Raw genomic sequence first — 21189 nt, forward strand, 5'->3', positions numbered from 1 at the left:
CGGGCGGGAACTGAAATTTGAAACTTAGCTAGTGCCCTGGAACAATTAGCAAATTGTACTGCTGATGGACGTACGAGACTCAGGAACAAATAGGCCAGTTAACAACTGAAATGATAGCCCTGCGTCTTGTCGCTCTCCAGAATCGTATGGCCCTAGATTTCCTGCTAGCCGAGAGAGGGGGTACCTGTGCTATGATAGGGCAAGAATGTTGTACATTTGTACCAGATGTATCTTCTAATATCACCAATATCGCGGGGCATGTGAAGGAGGTTATAGAAAGAGCATTTAGCGTTTGAGCCCTCTGAGGGGGCGCTGTGAACTGTTTATGTATGTGCTGTTATGTTTGTGTGCCATTGTATGTTTGTTCTTAGTACCTGAACTGATGTACAGCGCTTTGGTCAATGTGGGTTGTTTTTAGATGTGTTATACAAATAAAATTGACTTGACTTGACTAAGAAAATAGGGGCAGATTTAGCCCAAGATCGAATTAATGCTTCAGGATGGGATTGGTTTGGTTTAGGATATTTGTGGGGGCCGATTCTCCATTATGGCAGTATCATTGCGTTAATTGTTGTGATTCTGTTAATCTGTTATTGCTTCGGTCCATGTATATGCCAAATATTTGTCAATCAACCACTTTAAAAGACTGTGATTATAGTATAATCAAAGAGGGGATGTAAGGGCTCAAATTCAGCGTAGCCATGTGGGTTTTATTGCAGGGGTGTAAAAAAGGTGTAAAAGCTCCAGCTCGATTATGTTGCCAGGACATCCTGTTTATGGCTAAGGGTATCCTTTGATATGGGCAACTGGCTTTAAGGCTTTGATGGTTAGCCATCCTTTGAAGTGTTAAGAACAACAACTTGCCATATGGACTGCCCTTTGTTCCCAAGAAAGAAGAGGTCACGATGGACACAATGGACACGGAGGTCCCGAAAGACACATAAAGATTTATAGGACATTGTAAAACTTGCCATATAAGGTAGCAACAGGAAATGTACTGGCACATGTATTTCGGGTATAAATATGTGTAATTGTTAGCATTCGGGGAGAGAGACTACACTGGCTTCCTAAGCGTTTCTAAACGCTTCGGTTTCTAGACTCTCTCCCAACTGGGTGAGTAGAATAAAGAGGTTAAACGAATTCGGTTGTCTGCCTGTTTTTTCTAATAGGCCACAGACTACAACACCCCTGCCACCCCAGCAATGGACTATTCCAGATGCTACGGTCAGGCAAACGCCTCCGCTGTCACGGTGTGAAAAAGGAGAGGGTGAGACGGAGTTTCTTCCCACAGGCCATCGGGACTGTTAACTTTTATAACTCCAGGGGCTAAATTTTGTCTTCTCTATATTAACTTATTAACTTTATTTATATGCTGTAACTGTAATTCTTTTTTGTGCACAATCCACTTTCATTTCATTACACATCGTGTGTGTGTGTATGTGACAAATAAACTTGACTTGACTTGTATTAGACCTGAAATGTAAAGTCTGTTTCACCTTGCAGATGCTGCCTGACCTGCTGAGTATTTGGGGCAATTCATGCTTTTATTCCACATTTTAAGCCATGCATGTGGGTTTGGGCCGCAGGTGTGGTAACAGGTGACAAAAGTCACTTATTAAATCAGATTCCCGCTGTTTCTGCAATTGTCAAAGTTAATTCTCAAAGTTACAGCTGGTCTGTGGTCGCACCGCGTGGCGTTGCTGCCATCTAGTGGCGGGACCAAGAAGTGACGCAGTTAACGCGTTGAAGTGAACGGATCGACAGCTCTGATTCCACTTGCTGTTTATTTCTCTCTTCCCACATTTACATTCCCACTGGTTTTATTTCCGCGCTCACTGGGGTTTTACGACGCCGAATTTGGGGATTAAATGGGAGCCGTTCAGCGCCGACCTGTTGTCCACCGGGTTTCTGCCCCACAGCCCCTGAGCCCCGCTCCTGACGCCGGTCCCGGGACCCGACCCTTTTACACACCCGGAGCGGAACCGGAGCAGATTCTCAGCCAGTTTCCATCCCACGGCGGCCCGAAGAAAGGATAAAGTTTCTCCGTGAATTTATTCCCAGTGAAGGTGTGGAGATGGGACTTGGTGTCCGCGTCGTAAAATGAAACTGTCCCGGACTCGTAACTGAGATAAACTCCCACCCTCCCGGGGATGGGACGGGCGGGGAGACGGGATGGAGGGGAGGTGACTGCATCAATCCCGTCACCCCACTGCCTGATGCTCCAGACTCCAGTCTCCGGGGTCAGTGTGACCGGTCCCTTCCTCTCCACAGACTCTGCGGCGACTCCCAGACCCCAGCCCAGACTCCCCGCCACCTCCACCTCCCAGTAATGTCTCCCCGATGTGAATCCCTCCGATCCCAGCACACACGCACTGTCTGTAAACCTCTTCCCGGTGTCAGGGAGACTCCTCCCGGTCAGGGTCAGTCTCACCCTCTTCCGATCCTCAGACACCTCGAGCCGCGGACCCGCTGTTTCCACATCCAGGGTGACGGAGACTGGGGGGAGAAGCAGAGAATCAGAGAGTCCCCGGGGGTCGGGGGGAGACTCGGGCAGCGCGGCCCCGGGACCGGGGGAGAGGCCGCTCGGCCTCAGGCACAGGCGGGCGGACAACTCAAACCCTGCCCGGGGTTTCACCCCGACCACATCGGGTGGACAACAGACATCTCTCCCGGAGTTTTTATCCGAGGATGGAGAGAGGAATTTTGTGAGGTGGGGGGGGGGGGACGAGTGTGGAGAGTCAGGAGGATTGCGAGATTGCGGTGGAGATGGGAGAATGAAGTGGGTTATTCAGATATGGAGGCAGATCGGAGCAGGAGGATATAGAGGTGAGCGGTAATTTGAGGATGTTAAAGAGGAGGTAGATGTGTGTGGTGGGGTCGTCATGATCACAGTGAAAGGGGGCAGACACGAGGGGCCAGATGACCTGCTCCTGTGTTGTTTGAGTGGAGGGTGAGGCAAAGGGAAGGGTGGGTTTGTTAGTCAATTGGAGTGGGTGCAAAAGGGTTTACAACAACTTCATCAGGTCTGAAGGGCTGGGTTATCAGGTGAAGTTGGACCGTCATCAGGTCATAATGTCATCAATTAAAGTATTAGAATTAGGCCATTCGGCCCTTCAATTCTACTCCACCATTCAATCATGGCTGATCTATCTCTCCCTCCTAACCCCATTCTCCTGTCTTCTCCCCATAACCTCTGACATCCATACTAATCAAGAATCCAGCTATCTCTGCCTTAAAAATATCCACCGACTTGGCCTCCACAACCTTCTGTGGCAATGAATTCCACAAATTCACCACCCTCTGATTAAAAGCATTTCCCCTCATCTCCTTCCTCACGGAACATCCTTTAATTCTGAGGCTCTGACCTTTCGTCCCTTCCTGCCCAAACCACCCCATCCCCGGGCACATTCCCCTGCAACCGCAGGAGATGCAACACCTGTCCCTTTACCTCCCCCCCTCAACTCCATCCAATTTATCCCAAAGAGGAGGAAAGATTCCAAGGGGAGTAAGAGACACCCGTGGCTGACAAGGGAAGTCAAGGACCGCATAAAAATAAAAGAGCAGAAGTACAACAAAGCAAAGAAGAGTGGGAAGCCAGAGGGTGGACGGGGAGGACTAGTGCGGAGAGTGAGGAGGATTGCGAGATTGCGGTGGGGATGGAGGAATGAATCGGGTTATTCAGATATGGAGGCAGATCGGAGCAGGAGGATATTGAGGTGAGCGGTAATTTGAGGTTGTTAAAGAGGAGGTAGAGGTGTGTGGTGGGGTCATCATGATCATAGTGAAAGGGGGCAGACATGAGGGGCCAGATGACGTGCCCCTGTTTCTTTGAGTGGAGGGAGAGAGAGAGGGAGGGGTGGCTTGGTTCATGTCAGGAAGCAGAGGTTGAATGATCGAGTGTTGGACAGAATGTGCGGAGACTTGTGGTTGTGGGGTCGTTGAAAGAGAGCGGATTCACGGGTGGATTTGATGGGTGTGTACAACTAACACACTGATCTCATTGTGAACCAATATATGAACTTCACTGAGGGACTTGACAATGTTCCGCGTGCAAGGCTGGTCCAGAGAGCGAAGGCAGGTGGGATCCAAGGCGAGCTGGTGAAATGGATCCACAATTGGCTGGGTGGTTGGAGGTAGAAGGAAGGATGATTTTTCTGCTTGGAGGTCTGTGGCTGGTGGTGTGCAGCAGAGTTCGGTGCTGCAACCTTTGCTGTTTATGTTATATGATCATGGCCTGGATGTGAATGTGGGAGGTGTGATTAGTAAGTCTGTGGAGGACGCAAAAATTGTGGATAGCGGGGAATGTTGTCAAAGTCTGCAGCAGGATGCAGGGTGATTATCTAAACATTATTAGCATATATTGGGAGCAAGGAATTTTAAAGTATATCAGAGATTTAGGTTTTACTAGATGAAGTGGACCCGTTGGGTCCAAACCTCTTCTGTATTGCTGCAGCACCCACTCCTCCCCCCCTCCCTCTCCCTCCCCTCCACTCCATCCCCCTCAACCCCCCATATCCTCTCTCCTCCCCCTTCCCTCCCTCCTCCCCCCTCCCTCCCTCCCCCCTACCTCCCTCCCCCCTACCTCCCTTGGAGATAGATTTAAATGTTAATACGTGAATAACTAAAAAACATAACACCCATTTCAATTAAACTTCTTCCATTAGCACCAAAGGGACGACGGCGAGTAAGGTGGGCCTAAAATTGTCGCGTTATTGTGTACCTTTTTGACTGTAGTTCAGGAACAAATAAACAAGAGTTTTAGTACAAAGATTTACACTGAGAGTGGGTGATATCTGGAACATGCGACAGAGGAGGTGGTGGAGTGAGATATAATCAATATATTGGAGATACTTAAATAGGTGAGGTGCAGAAGAATGCCGATGGAATGTGGGTAAATCGATTAGTATAGCTGGGAAATGATGGTCATGGACCCGATGGGCGGAAGGGCCAGACTCTGTAATGTACAACCACGGCTCTCAAATTCAAGAGCACTGAATGACTGAGTCTCCACAGCCACCGGTGCAGGGTCGTTCCCCAGTCTCTGCGTGCAGTAATGTCTCCTTATCTCTGTCCTACACGATGCAGCCCACATTCTGAGAGTGCCCGCTCTGCAGACCCCTCTGACAGGGGAACCATCCTCCCTGCATCCAGCCCACTGAGCCCTGTAAGGACTCTGTTTCACTGAGATCTCCTCTAATACACTTGAACTCTCGAGTACACAGGCCTAGTCTGCTTAATCTCACCCCGCACAGCAAACCCAGTCTCCCAGGCACAAGTATTGTTAATCTTTGCTGCATTTCCTCTGTGTCAAGTCTGTCAATTTATCGGTACGCAGGAGCATAGGAACACCAGAAAACAGGAGCAGGATTAGGATCCGCTCCTCAGGCTTGCCCCTCCATTCAATGAGATCATGACTGATCTAAGCTGGCACCAATTCCTCTTCTGTGTGAGTTCCCCATAATCTTATATTTTTGATCTATCAGACATTTATTTGTAGCCAAGTTGCACATATCCAACAACTCAGCTTTTTACCACCACCCCGAGCACAACATGCCAGATATTCACTGCCCTCTGAGAGATGCAACTTCTACACACTACATGGGAGGCCGCTCTGGAAGGTTGGATCTCATGGAATCCGGGGGAACTAGCCGATGGAATACAACATTACCTGAAGGTCACAGACAGAGGATGTTGGTAGAGGGTTGTTTTTCAGACTGGAGACAGAGTCCACTGTTGTTCCTTATTTATATACACGATTGGGTGTGTATGTAGGTTGCACGGTTAGTCAGTTTGCAGATGGAACTAAAATTGGTGACATTGTGGAGAGTGAAGAAGGTTACCTGAGAGTAAATGGGATCCCTGTGAACTGGGCCAATGGGCTCAGGAACGGCAGGTGGGATTTATTCATGTGAAGGTGAGGCGATGCACTTTGCTGCGACAAACCAGGGCAGGACATACACAGTAAACGGGGAGCTTTATAGAACAGAGAGGTGTCGGGGTGCAGGTACACAGTGCCATGGAAGATGCAACGGTGACAGGCAGGGAGGTGAAGAATGTGTTTGTTGCTCATTCTTTCCAAGGTCAGGATATTAAAGACAGCGTTTGACACAATGAGGTTGTTGGCAAACTGGAGAGGGTGCAAGAAGATTTACGAGGACTCTATCGGGTCTGGAAGGTTTGTTTATCAGGAGAGTTTGCGCTGGTGGGGACATTTGTCTTTGGAGCCTATCAGGCTGACTTTATAGGCGTGGATAAGATCTATATAAGGTGCACAGATAAGGTGAATACCCACAGTATTTTTCCAATCTAATACTAGAGGACATCGGTTTCAGGTGAGAGGGGAAACACTAACTTGAAGAAACCTGAAGAGCAGCTTTTTCCAGCAGTAGGTCATTCCTATATGGAGTGAGCTGCCAGAGGAAGTGTTCAAGACAGGTACAATTACGATATTTAAGGGACACTTGGGCAGGTAGGTGGATTGGAATTACTCGGAAGGATATGGGCCAGACGCAGGCAAGTTGATTGGGCAACTTGGTCGGCATGGGCGTGTGCAGTGAAAGGGCCTGTTTCTGTGCTGCATTGCTCTCTGACTGTGATGCTTCCCAGCTTAGATGAATCTGATTTCCCTTCAATCCATTCATTACATCAACCTTTGCATCCAAGTATGACGTAAAGATATCAAACAACAACAATGGAAAGGGATTAAGATTTACCTTGCTTGATGACGTCAGTTGTTTCTCTAAATACGGTGTTGAGAAAAAAAGGGTTATCGAATCTTTCCATCGGCAAGGCACCATCTGCAACCGACAGTGATTTGGCTTCATCATGAACCCTGCGAATATTTAATGACAGGTTATAAATTGAGCATCAGCATATTTTTGAGCTGTTCTACAAGAACATTCATTCCAGACCATGTCCTACCTCATCTTGCGGCCAGCTTCCTCCTGCAAGAAATAAAACACAAATCGCAATTAACTGAGATGGACTTTTTTCGTCAGGACAGTGGGAATTTCACATAGATTGCTACAAGCCTCTGATAATTCCCCTTTCCCAACTCTCATTGGTAAGATCACAGCAGCTCTTTCCCAAGGAGTTTGCAGGCAGTGCTGAGCTCCCATACATTATGAGGGAAGCCCTTTAGTTTTGGAACAACAGCAGCACATTGCTGGGACACGGGGAATATTGGCCCAGTTCTGAATCACTGGTAAATGTGGCGTTTATTTCACAAATGTCACCCACCATGCACTTTCACCTCGCCAAAACCCCTCACCTTCAAAAATGACACGTTGTCTTTTAGATCCAGCTGTTCCTGTAAGCTTTTGACTTCGTTCTCAATGGAATTTAAATTCTCTTGAATCACTTGGAGATGTTTCTCCATTGTATTCAGAATCTTCTTCTCTTCCTCCTGGATATCTGTCAGTACACGCTGCTCTTTCTCAGTGAGAATCTGGTGCAGTTCAACAAACTGGGATGTGATCTGTGACTGAAGGTTGTGTGACTGTTCCTGTGAAATGAAAGGTGAAGATCAATATGTCACTGTATTGTGTTTCCTCACGGTGTGGAAAGTATTATTTGGCCAATCATTATCTGGTCATAGGGCGCAGGAATAGACCATTCTGCCCACTATATCCATACTGGCCACTGTACAGATCCTCACCAATCCCATTTACTTCCATTGAATAGATAGCTGATTATCACGAGAATTCAATAGCTTGTACAAATGCTTCGGAAATGTCATTATCCCATCAATCCCATTCCCCTCATCCAATTCCCTGCTGCCCATTCCCTTTCACGTCCCCTTTAATTCCCATTGATTTGCCCACCACCTACTTTCACAGGGATGATTTACAATCGCCGATTGACTCTCCAACCGGCGTGTCGTTTGGACGTGGAAGGTATTATGGGAGATAATACGATATTATTTTATACATGATGTTATTTTATACATTAGACATTGTTACGGTATTATTTTATACATTGTTGTTTAAGGTTTGTAACTACTTAGGCATTAGGCGCCTCTCTGTAACTAATTAAGGCGCTCTAGACATTCCTTACCCTTGACACGTGTCTGTAACATAACACTCCTTTGCTTTAGCCTTTACCTTTGCTTTAGCCTAGACGATAAGGGTGGCAGAATGTGAAGAGATGCAGTCATTCATCAATGAGTAGGATTTAATGGTGGCAAGAGAAGAGATAAGGAAAGACATAGGCCTTGGGGTGATGGATGGACGTGAGGGATGGACTAGCAGGAAATAAGGGAGGCGAAGTATGAAGGGATGTGAGCATTGAGATAATGATATATTACTAAATGGGATTTAATGGTGGCGGGACAGACGGGTGACTACAAAGAAATGAAGGACTGAAGAAAGGAGTGTGGGTATGAGGTAATGTAAAGAAGATAAGGTTTAGAATAATCCTATAAAAATAGGCCGCCCGGTGTACTAAGTGGGCAGTCAGATGGTTGACATCCTGATTGTTCCAGCCGTTGTTTGCAAATAAAGGCTTTTAACTTCTTGAAGAATTCTCCGTGTCATCTGCTTCATTTTTGAACACCGGTAACCACGACAAAATTGGCGTAGTCGGCAGGATCGGAAAGAGGCCCGTTCGATAAAGGACGACCAGCCAAGGGCGCTTCCTAGCCCCACGGGGGCTCCCCGGAACAACAGGACAAGGGTGGCCACCCGCTAAAAGGTAGGCGGTTTTCCGCTTCATTTGGATTTTTAACCTGTTGAAACGGGGGGCCGCTGGTGACACAGAGGCGTCTAGGCGGTTAAAAGGGCCTCTCCGATCCAAAGAATCTGGCTAAAATATTCTAAAAAGAGACCCGGAGGATTGCTCAAGAAGGCTGCGCAGTGGGGTACGTAGAAAATAGATAAGTTAAGAAAGTGGATTTGTGACGTCAAAAAGACCTCGTGGATAGGGGACTGAATAGATGGGCCGTCCTGTGGATACCGCTCTAGTTAACCGGGGGTCACTCTGGTCAGCTAGGCGTCTGTACGGGCAGGATCAGAGGGTCTGTGGATACCGCCCTAAGTGAGGAGGGGTTTGTATGGGCAGATCAAGAATTGGAATAATTGGATAACATAAAAATAATAAAATTGCAAAATATTAAAGGAATATAGTAGAACTGTAGAAAATAGAAATAGCGTAGTAGGTAGCATAGTGAGTATAGCGACGGAACAGAGTTAGAACAAGGACTGCATTTAAACTGACTGACCAAGTGCACTAAAATAAGACAAGTACAATGAATAAAATAACTGCAGTTGAAATACTAAGTAAGAAATTCCCCGTATCCAAAGAGGATATTAAAAAACATTCTGAAAAATGGGGAAAAAAGGACGGGAAAATTAGTCACGAAATGGCCCAAGGAAGGCACGTTTGATATAAACATGTGTGATGAAATGGAAGTGTTAATCAAGAACTATAAACCTAAGGATAAATCAGAAATCCTCCCAGTATGCCTCCCACCTTCCCATGTCAGGGAAATTTGTTAAAACTGTAGGGTTCTCGGGAAAAACACAGTTAACATGATGCACAACCCCTGTAAGTTTAAAAATAAGTAATAGAGAAATAGTATTGCCGGTATTGGTGTCCAAAGGAACCCCCATTAATCTGCTAGGCAGGGATGCCTTGTTGAAACTAGAATTAAAGTTAGAATGTACCAAAGATGGTCTGAACGTGGAGAAATTGAATACCCAGCTGTTTATGGGGGAAACTAGGAAAGCTAATGTATTTTGGGTAGGAAATATAGAAGACCAAATTTGGAATACGTGGAACAGATGGAAAGAGGGAGTAATGACCCTATTACCTGAAGCAACCCCGCCCAAGACTGAGCTACATTGTACGGTATGTTTTGACGAGATCCAGGACATAGAGCAGGAGAGGTTGTGGCGCCTGGGAGCATGCGGCCAGCAGCACCTAAGGGCAGAAGCCATAACAATTGGAAAACAAGGGGTAGCCTTGCAAATTAAATGGAACACCTTTTTTGACAAGTGGTATAGGGTGCCAGGAGCTGCACCTCATGTGACATTACTAGTAAATAAGGGATATCAGTCCAGGGACTTGGGGCTCATGATGAAGCAAGTAAACACTATTGTTAACTGGAAAAATATTACACCGAAGGTATGGAAATCTGAGGACGATAATTATGTCAAGATAGTGGTGAGCATAGATATGGTGGGAACAACAAAAGAGGTTGAAATTAGTCCCCAGCAATATCTCTTTTTATTACAGAAGGGAGAAGGTCAGACAAAGGAAGACATGTTAAACAGGCTGCCACATGGCCTGTGGTCACAACATGATACAGATATTGGAAAAGTGAAATCCGCAAACCCGATAGAAATAGAACTAAAGCAGGGGGCAATTTTGCCAAGGAAACCACAATACCCCTTAAAGCCCGAAGCAGAGGAAGGCATAGCATTAACTATACAGGGTTTGTTGGAGGCGGGAGTACTCGTCAAGACAAAAAGTCCCTGTAACACTCCGCTGTTGCCAGTTTTAAAAGCAGACAAGACAAGGTGGAGATTAGTACATGATCTACGAGCAGTCAATGAGGTAGTGAGAGATTGGCCAGCAGTGGTTCCAAACCCACACACACTGCTGACTAACATTCCACCGGAGGCAGCGTACTTTTCAGTGATTGATCTCTGCTCAGCATTCTTTAGTGTGCCGTTATCGGAAAGATGCCAGTTTTTGTTTGTGTTTACTTACAGGGGCATTCAATATACTTATACTAGGATGCCACAGGGATTTAAACACTCGCCTCATGTTTTCAATCAGGTACTGAAGGCAGATTTGGAAGGTATATCCCTACATAGTACATTAATACAATATGTGGATGATTTGTTGGTCTGCTCTGAAAGTGAGGAGCAATGTGAGCAAGACACCCTGACTCTTTTAGAAAGGCTGGCATATGGAGGCCATAAAGTGTCCAGGAAGAAGTTGCAGTTTTGTAAGCAACAGGTGGAATATTTAGGACGATTGATCTCCAAGGGAGTAACGGCTATAGCACCAGATCAAATTGAGGCAATAATTAAAGCTCCCAAGCCTCGGACAGTAAAGCAAATGATGACATTTTTGGGAATGTCTAGATATAGCTCAGACTGGATTGGAGAATATGCTGAAATTGTGATGCCATTGAGAAAAATACTGAAGGAAGCGGGACACACAAATTTGAGAAATGTTTTGCAATAGAATGAGGAGGCGGAGACAGCTTTTAACACCATTAAGAGAGAGTTACAGTCAGCCCCAGCCCTGGCCCTGCCAAATTATGAGAGAATGTTTCACTTGTACATTTCCAACAGGCAGGAGGGCTACGCTGCAGCAGTACTGACGCAGGAAACAGGCATAGGTAAAGCTAAGCAGTCTGTAGCATACTACAGTACAAAATTGGATGAGGTGGCGCAGGGTTACCCACCCTGCCACCAGGGACTGGCTGCGTTACACTATGCGTACAACAAAGTCTCATCTATAACCATGGGCTATCCTGTAACTATATATACACACCATAAAGTAGTAGAGCTGTTGGAGAAGGGGAAGTTTGTATTAACACCGGCCAGAATAATAGCATTTCAAATGCTGTTGACATTCCCAGACATTACAATACAAAGATGCACCACAAGTAACATAGCTGATTATGTTCCGCTTGACTATGAGGGGGAGCCCCATGATTGCGTTGGGGAAATGATGGTTTTTTCTAAATTAAGGACGGACTTACAATCAGAACCATTGAATGATGAGGACAAGAAAGTTTTGTTTGTGGATGGTTCATGCTATAGGGATTATGATGGCAATCATGCAGGATTTGCAGTAGTGCAGCAGGACCAATCAGGTTTTCAAACAATCAGATTAGAAGCTTGCCCACAACCTTGTTCAGCCCAGTTAGCAGAGATTAAGGCCTTAACAACAGCTTGTGAAATGATGGAGGGTGAGAAAGCTGACATTTACACAGATTCAGCATATGCACATGGGGTCTGTCACCTGTGGGGGATCAGTATGGAAGCAGCGAGGCTTCAAGAAAAGCAATGGGGACCCCATACAGCATGTTCAGCAAATTTCAGACCTAATAAGGGCACTGACTAAACCTAAGGCACTAGCTATCGTTAAATGCCAGGCACATAAAAAGGGAAACGACATGATCACAAAGGGCAATCATGCCGCAGAAGAAGCAGCCAGAAAAGCGTCTGGATGCCAATCAGCCAATATTGCCCCGTAGGTAAATTTGGACCTGCAACCCACACAGGAGGATATAGTTGCGATGCAAGGTAGGGCTACTTTAGCTGAACAAACAATGTGGAGACAGAGGGGAGCTAAACAGAATGCAGAGGGCCTGTGGACTACGGACGAAGGTTTGCTGGTAGCACCTACACCTCTGATGACCATTCTCATCTCAGAAGCGCATGGGCTAGACCACTGTGCAAGGGGGGAAGTGTTAAGGAAGATAAAGAGAGATGGGTTTTGGTCACCCTACCTACAGGCTTCAGTAGATCACATTCTGTCACAATGTGAGATATGTGCTCAAAACAATGTTAGAAAGGGAATAACAACACCTATAGGACATATACCTGTGCCCGAAGGACCATTTAGGCACCTGGTTATTGACTATGTGGACATGCTGAAAAAAGTAAGAGGGAAAAGGTATATGCTGGTAGTAATTGATAGATTTAGCAGATGGGTGGAGGCAGTACCATCGAAGGATTTAGGTGCAGGAACTGTAGTCAAGTTTCTGATTAACGAGGTCATCCCACGATTCGGCATACCAACCGAAATCAGTTCCGACAATGGAGGGACTTTTATTCAAAAAACAGTTAAGCTGGTACTGCAAGCCCTGAGAGTGAAACAAAGATTTGGGTGTGTATACCACCCTCAATCTCAGGGAATGGTAGAAAGAGTTAATGGAAGATTGAAGGCTAAATTGAACAAGATTTGCACAAGTACAAAGTTAAATTGGATTGATGCCCTGCCATTGGCATTAATGAGCTGACGCATGCAAACTAATCGAATAACTCATTTAACACCACACAAAATGCTCACTGGCAGACCCATGCCGATGCCCAAATGGAGAGGTCCTTACAAGGGACCAAGTTTGGAACAATTAGAGGTAGAACTTAAACAATACATGCAACAATTAGCTATGATACACAAGTCTATTTACACACAGGACAAGCAAAAGGAGCCAGAGGCGGACCAGGGAGAAGGACCTATTAAACCCGGAGATCAGGTCTATGTGCGAGCCTTTCGACGAAGGTGGAATGAGCCGAGAAGGGAAGGACCGTTCACAGTAACTAAGGCCTCACCAACTGCTGTTCAGGTAGAGGGCCGGTCCACGTGGTACCATCTCAATCATTGTACAAGGACTGTCCCACAGGCACAACCTGTGAATGACCTCGAGGTAAACGGGCAAGAGAACGAAAATACAGGAGAAGAGTGAAAGCTACTGCAAATCAGCTGCCGTTGCTCCAGGATACGGGCAAATTTCACCTCCAAGAGAAACAGATCCCTCCGATAGAATACTATACTGTTGAGCAATTTACTCTGGAAGATTACTAAGAACGTAGTTGTAAGGGAAGCTGGGTCTTTTTTCCTACCCTAGACATATGGGGGTAGGTTTTTGGCCGAGTGACCCAGGATGTTAGCATGTTGGAAGGAGAACACTGACAAACTGCACATTCTTTATACAATCCTAAGTTGGGGGGGGGGGGGGGGGGGGCAATGGTTGAGAGTGGATTTATGATTTGAGTTAACAACATGTGCGTTTTTTGGTTTTCTTTTTCTGTGAGACCGTGTAGGTCTCAAAGGGGGGAATATGGGAGATAATACGATATTATTTTATTTTATACATTAGACATTGTTACGGTATTATTTTATACATTGTTGTTTAAGGTTTGTAACTACTTAGGCATTAGGCGCCACTCTGTAACTAATTAAGGCGCTCTAGACATTCCTTACCCTTGACACGTGTCTGTAACATAACACTCCTTTTCTTTAGCCTTTACCTTTGCTTTAGCCTAGACGATAAGGGTGGCAGAATGTGAAGAGATGCAGACATTCATCAATGAGTAGGATTTAATGGTGGCAAGAGAAGAGATAAGGAAAGACATAAGCCTTGGGGTGATGGATGGACGTGAGGGATGGACTAGCAGGAAATAAGGGAGGCGAAGTATGAAGGGATGTGAGCATTGAGATAAGGATATATTACTAAATGGGATTTAATGGTGGCGGGACAGACGGGTGACTACAAAGAAATGAAGGACTGAAGAAAGGAATGTGGGTATGAGGTAATGTAAAGAAGATAAGGTTTAGAATAATCCTATAAAAATAGGCTGCCCGGTGTACTAAGTGGGCAGTCAGATGGTTGACATCCTGATTGTTCCAGCAAATAAAGGCTTTTAACTTCTTGAAGAATTCTCCGTGTCATCTGCTTCATTTTTGAACACCTGTAACCACGACAGAATCCGACCCGGTCACAGGGAGAAGGCGTGAACCACACGGGCAGCGCCCGAGGTCAGGATCGAACCCGCTCACCAGAACTAGGAGACAGCAGCACTACTTGTGTCACTGCGCTGCCCTGTTATTACACGCGTCACAGGGATCAAACCTGCACAAGATCAGGAAATCGAAACTTAAAAGCCTCACCAGAACTCCAGAAATCTTCTCTTTCTGTTGCTGCTCCATTTGCTGGATCCCTGATTTCTTTTTCGTGAGAGATTTAATAGAAGATTTCACCTGATCCTGGAATTGTGTTTGGGAATCAGAAAATTAAATTGTTGAACAGTAAAGAAGGAATTAAAATGATGTGATTAAATCGGTTTGCTTTTACCTTGTAGTTTTCAACAGCTTCTTTAACCGGCATGAAGCGGTGCTCTCTGTGTTCCCGCGAATCTCGACAAATCACACAGATCAGCTTCTTGTCAGTTTCACAAAACAGCTTCAGTTCTTCCTGATGTTCCTCGCAGTGAAGTTTACTTTCCTTCTCTGTCCGATTCAGGCTCAGTGTTCGAGCTTTCTCAGCCAGTCTCGCCAAGGCCCGACTCACCCTGAGGGTGCGGTCTGTAAACACCTCTCTACATTCCGGGCAGGAGTTTCTCCCCTCCCTGTCCCAACTCTGTGTGATACAGGAGCGGCAGAAGTTGTGCCCACAGTCCAGTGACACCGGATCGGTGAAGAAATCCAGGCAGATGGGACAAACTGCTTCCTCAGTTAAACTCTCGAACCTGTCTTTCGAAGCCATTTTTTAACTCTGCCACTTCCTGGTTCAAAACGCATGTCCACTGCGCACGCCGCCGTCTAGAGGAATGAATGTAAATCTGACGCAAATGTTCAACGTGAAGCTGCAGAAACAAGGAACTGCAGATGCAGGTTTACAAAAAAAAGTACAAAGTGCTGGAGTAAGTCAGTGGGTCAAGCAGCACATCTGGATAACGTGGACAGCTGATGTTTCGGGTCGGGACCCTTCTTCAGACTGATTGTAGGGGGTGGGAGATGGAATAACGATGGGAGGAAGGGGGCAGGACAAAGCCTGGCTGGCAAGAGGTTGACACAGTTGAGGGGGTAGAGGGAGTTGATAGTCAGACGGTTGGACAAAGGCCAGAGATGAAAAGACAGAAGGTATGTGACAAAATGATTGATGACTTGAGAATTGTGTCCTGATCTTCAAACAGTCTTCTCCTCAGACGGCCAAAGGTTGTGCAGGTGCACTGAAGGCGCTGGTGAGTTTCACCATGAATGTCTGCCTTCCTCTGGGAAGAGGAGCGCCGGCCAGAGCACCCGAGGGTCACCATCGTTACGACCATTTTAAAGGAAGGAGACAAATCCACCCACGGAAACTATGGAGGATTCCCCCGCTCTCTACCACAGGGAGGGGTCAGTTACACATTAAACTGTCCTGAATATAGACGGAAGCGGAGAGTAGCGCTTGGGACAGTGTAAGGCAGGATAAAATGCTGGAAACAACTGCAGAGTGGATTTACGAAGATGGTGCCAGGATTTGATGGTCAGAGCGAAAGGGAGAGGTTGGGCAGGGAAGGATTTATTAATTGGAGCGCAGGAGGCTGAAGTGCATAAGATCAAGAGGTGAATAGACAGGGTGAATGCACAGTCTGTTACCCGGAGCAGTGGAATCGAGAACTAGAGGACACAGGTTTGTGGTGAGAGGTGCAAGATTTAATCGGAACCTGAGGAACAACATTTTCACACAGATGGTCGTTGGTGTCTGGAACAAGCTGCCAGAGGGGGTAAGTGAGGCTGGACAACAACGTGGAGTGGAGTTGAAGCCCCGTTTCCTGAACAAAGAGGACACCTTCGAATCACCCCTCCTCCTCTTGCTCCACCTCCCCCTCACCCCTCCACTTCCTCTCCTTCACCGCTCCTCCTCTCCCTCTCCTCCTCTCCCTCTCCCATTCCCTGCACTTCCTCCTCCTCCCCTTATTCCTCACCTTCACCTCTCCTCCTCCTCCCTCTCCTCTTCCCACTTCCTCTCCACCTCCACCTCTCCCTCATCCCGCTCCTTCCCCTCAACCCTCCTCTTCCTCTCCCCCTCACCCCTCCATTTTTATCTCCTCCTCCACTCCGGGCCTCCACTCCTGCAGGCCCGGCGGAGAGGGAGGGGGGTGAGGGGGAGAGGGTGGAGGAGGGGGATGAGGAGCCGCGGCAACAGCGGGTCTCGGGTTGCCGCCGCCATCAGCGCCATGGGGTCTTGCTCCCATAATACCGGTTGCCATCAAAGCTGAAGTGAACAGTAATCAGTCGGTCTGTGTAGGAAGGAACTGCAGATGCCGGTTTAAACCGAAGATTGAGTCTGAAGAAGGTTCTCGACCCGAAACGTCACCCAATCCTTCTCTCCCGAGATGCTGCCGGTCCCGCTGAGTTACTCCAGCCTTTTGTGTCTATCTTCAGCAATCAGTCGGTGACAAGCTTTGAGTTTAAAGTCTGAAGATGTTAGAGGGGATGATTGAGGTGTAAGTGAGGATAGAATCAGGCTGGCAGACGGCATCACTGATCCTCATTACACGATAGTCAGGAAAAAAGATAAGGTCTGAACAAGAGCCTCCTGCACCTATTGTCTATTGTCCGGGCGGTAGGTTTAAAAACCGAGCGCGGGGCTTTGTTTTCACAGAGGCCCAGGAGCGGTTGGAGCAGCGTGTGGGCGGGGCCCAGGAGCGGTTGGAGCAGTGTGTAGGCGGGGCCCAGGAGCGGTTGGAGCAGTGTGTAGGCGGGGCCCAGGAGCGGTTGGTGCAGCGTGTGGGCGGGGCCCAGGAGCGGTTGGAGCAGTGTGTAGGCGGGGCCCAGGAGCGGTTGGAGCAGTGTGTAGGCGGGGCCCAGGAGCGGTTGGAGCAGCGTGTGGGCGGGGCCCAGGAGCGGTTGGTGCAGCGTGTGGGCGGGGCCCAGGAGCGGTTGGAACAGCGTGTGGGCGGGGCCCAGGAGCGGTTGGAGCAGCGTATGGGCGGGGCCCAGGAGCGGTTGGAGCAGCGTATGGGCGGGGCCCAGGAGCGGTTGGAGCAGCGTGTGGGCGGGGCCCAGGAGCGGTTGGTGCAGCGTGTGGGCGGGGCCCAGGAGCGGTTGGAGCAGCGTGTGGGCGGGGCCCAGGAGCGGTTGGAGCAGCGTGTGGGCGGGGCCCAGGAGCGGTTGGAGCAGTGTGTAGGCGGGGCCCTGGAGCGGTTGGAGCAGCGTGTGGGCGGGGCCCAGGAGCGGTTGGTGCAGCGTGTGGGCGGGGCCCAGGAGCGGTTGGAACAGCGTGTGGGCGGGGCCCAGGAGCGGTTGGAGCAGCGTATGGGCGGGGCCCAGGAGCGGTTGGAGCAGCGTATGGGCGGGGCCCAGGAGCGGTTGGAGCAGCGTGTGGGCGGGGCCCAGGAGCGGTTGGTGCAGCGTGTGGGCGGGGCCCAGGAGCGGTTGGTGCAGCGTGTGGGCGGGGCCCAAGAGCGGTTGGAGCAGCGTGTGGGCGGGGCCCAGGAGCGGTTGGTGCAGCGTGTGGGCGGGGCCCAGGAGCGGTTGGTGCAGCGTGTGGGCGGGGCCCAGGAGCGGTTGGTGCAGCGTGTGGGCGGGGCCCAGGAGCGGTTGGTGCAGCGTGTGGGCGGGACCCAGGAGCGGTTGGTGCAGCGTGTGGGCGGGGCCCAGGAGCGGTTGGAGCAGCGTGTGGGCGGGGCCCAGGAGCGGTTGGAGCAGCGTGTGGGCGGGGCCCAGGAGCGGTTGGTGCAGCGTGTGGGCGGGGCCCAGGAGCGGTTGGAGCAGCGTGTGGGCGGGGCCCAGGAGCGGTTGGAGCAGCGTGTGGGCGGGGCCCAGGAGCGGTTGGAGCAGCGTATGGCGGAGCCCAGGCGGTTGGTGCAGCGTGTGGGCGGGGCCCAGGAGCGGTTGGTGCAGCGTGTGGGCGGGGCCCAGGAGCGGTTGGAGCAGCGTATGGCGGAGCCCAGGCGGTTGGTGCAGCGTGTGGGCGGGGCCCAGGAGCGGTTGGTGCAGCGTTGGTGTAAAAACGTTCCTGCACAATTCAAAGGAAGTGGTCTGGAGGAAGCCGCTGATTGGTGGAAGCGGACAAGAGGAAGCAGCTGATTGGGCGTAACCCCGGGGTTGTATTTCTGCATTTTATTCGTATTTTTAGTTAAGGGTTCAGTGAATTAATAGACAATAGACAATAGGTGCAGGAGGAGGCCATTCAGCCCTTCGAGCCATTCAATGCGATCATGGCTGATCACTCTCAATCAGTACCCCGTTCCTGCCTTCTCCCCATATCCCCTCACTCCGCTATCCTTAAGGGTTCAGTGAATTAAGGGTTCAGTGAGTTAAGGGTTCAATGAGTTAAGGGTTCAGTGCTTTTCAGTAAAGGTACAGTTTAAAGGATTAAGAGGGATTTGATTTAATTTGGGGGTAAGACATGTCAGGTGAGATCGGCCCCGTGGAACGCTCATCCTGCAACATGTGGGAGATCAGGGATATTGTCGGTGTCCCTGATGACTACGTGTGCAGGAAGTGTGTCCAGCTGCAGCTCCTGGCAGACCGCATTGAACGGTTGGAGCTGCGGTTGGACTCATACTGGAGCATCCACGATGCTGAGAAGGTCGTGAATAGCACGTACAGTGAGTTGGCCACACCGCAGGTAAAAGATAAGCGGACAGAAAGGAAACGGGTGGCCACTAGCCAGCGTAGCAGTAGGCAGGTAGTACAGGAGTCCCCTGCGGTCATCTCCCTCCTAAACAGATATGCCATTTTGGATACTGTTGGGGGAGATGGCTCATCAGGGGAAGGCAGCAGCAGCCAAGTTCTTGGCACCGTGGGTGGCTCTGCGGCAAAAGAGGGGAGGAAAAAGAGTGGAAGGGCTATCGTAATAGGGGATTCAATTGTAAGGGGAATAGATAGGCCGCAAACGAGACTCCAGGATGGTATGTTGCCTCCCTGGTGCAAGGGTCAGGGATGTCTCTGAGCAGCTGCAGAACATTCTGGAGGGGGAGGGTGAACAGCCAGTTGTCGTGGTGCACATTGGCACCAACGATATAGGTAAAAAAACGGGATGAGGTCCTACAAGGTGAATTTAGGGAGCTAGGAGATAAACTTAAAAGTAGGACCTCAAAGGTAATAATCTCTGGATTACTACCAGTGCCACGTGCTACAGAGTAGAAATAGGAGGATATTTTAGATGAATACGTGGCTTGAAAAATGGTGCAAGGGGGAGGGATTCAAATTTCTAGGACATTGGAACCAGTTCTGGGAGAGGTGGGACCAGTACAAACAGGACGGTCTGCACCTGAGCTGGAATGGAACCAATGTCCTTGGGGGAGTGTTTGCTAGTGCTGTCGGGGAGGATTTAACCTAATGTGGCAGGGGGATGGGAGCATGAGCAGAGAGACAGGGGTGTAAAATGAGGGTCGAAGCAATAGGTAGCAAGGTGAAAAGTAAAAGTGGCAGGCAGACAAATCCAGGGCAAAAATCAAAAAGGGCCACTTTTCAACATAATTGTATAAGGGGTAAGAGCGTTGTAAAAACAAACCTGAAGGCTTTGTGTCTCAATGCAAGGAGTATACGTAATAAGGTGGATGAATTAAATGTGGAGATAGTTATTAATGATTATGATATAGTTGGGATTACGGAGACATGGCTCCAGGGTGACCAACGCTGGGAGCTCAACATCCAGGGATATTCTATATTCAGGCAGGATAGACAGAAAGGAAAAGGAGGTGGGGTAGCGTTGCTGATTAGAGAGGAGATTAACGCAGTGGAAAGGAAGGACATTAGCTCGGAGGATGTGGAATCGATATCGGTAGAGCTGCGAAACACTAAGGGGCAGAAAACGCTAGTGGGAGTTGTGTTCAGGCCACCTAACAGCAGTAGTGGTGACATTCAAGAGAGAGCTAGATAGAGCTCTTAAGGATAGTGGAGTCAGGGGGTATGGGGAGAAAGCAAGAACGGGGTACTGATTGAGAATGATCAGCCATGATCACATTGAATGGCGGTGCTGGCTCGAGGGGCTGAATGGCCTACTCCTGCACCTATTGTCTATTGTCTATAGTGAGGTTGGGGATGGCATCAAACAGGAAATTAGAAATGCGTGCACTAAAGGTGCAGCAGTTATAATGGGTGACTTCAATCTACATATAGATTGGGTGAACCAAATTGGCAGGGGTGCTGAGGAAGAGGCTTTCTTGGAATGTTTGCGAGATGGTTTTCTAAACCAACATGTCGAGGAACCAACGAGAGAGAAGGCCATTCTAGACTGGGTATTGAGTAATGAGGAAGGGTTAGTTAGCCGTCTTGTTGTGCGAGGCCCCTTGGGCAAAAGTAACCATGATATGGTGGAGTTCTTCATTTGGATGGAGAGTGACAAAGTCAATTCAGAAACAAGTGTTCTGAACTTAAAGAAAGGTAACTTTGAGGGTATGAGACGTGAATTGTCCAAGATAGATTGGCAATTTATACTTAAAGGGTTAACGGTGGACATGCAATGGAAGGCATTTAAAGATTGCATGGATGAACTACAACAATTGTTCATCCCGGTTTGGCAAAAGAACAAACCAGGAAAGGTAGTGCATCCGTGGCTAACCAGGGAAATCAAGGATAGTATTAAAACAAAAGATGAAGCATATAAATTAGCCAGAGAAAGTAGCAAACCAGAGGACTGGGAGAAATTCAGAGTCCAGCAGAGGAGGACAAAGGGCTTAATTAGGAAAGGGAAAATTGATTATGAGAGAAAACTGGCAGGGAACATAA

General features: G+C 48.5%; 1 protein-coding gene across 1 annotated transcript; it reads right to left on the reverse strand.

The window, feature by feature from the left end:
• Window positions 1-1963: 1963 nt before the first annotated feature.
• Window positions 1964-15229, reverse strand: LOC144602703 (zinc-binding protein A33-like). The gene is made up of 6 exons (XM_078415833.1): window positions 14819-15229; window positions 14635-14730; window positions 7271-7504; window positions 6922-6944; window positions 6714-6832; window positions 1964-2496 (listed from the first exon to the last, which is right to left on the reverse strand). The coding sequence occupies exons 1-6, from the start codon at window positions 15227-15229 to the stop codon at window positions 1964-1966; spliced, it is 1416 nt and encodes a 471-aa protein (XP_078271959.1).
• Between the last annotated feature and the right edge of the window lie 5960 nt (window positions 15230-21189).

The sequence above is a fragment of the Rhinoraja longicauda genome, chromosome 19, assembly GCF_053455715.1.
Source record: "Rhinoraja longicauda isolate Sanriku21f chromosome 19, sRhiLon1.1, whole genome shotgun sequence".
NCBI lineage: Eukaryota > Metazoa > Chordata > Chondrichthyes > Rajiformes > Arhynchobatidae > Rhinoraja > Rhinoraja longicauda.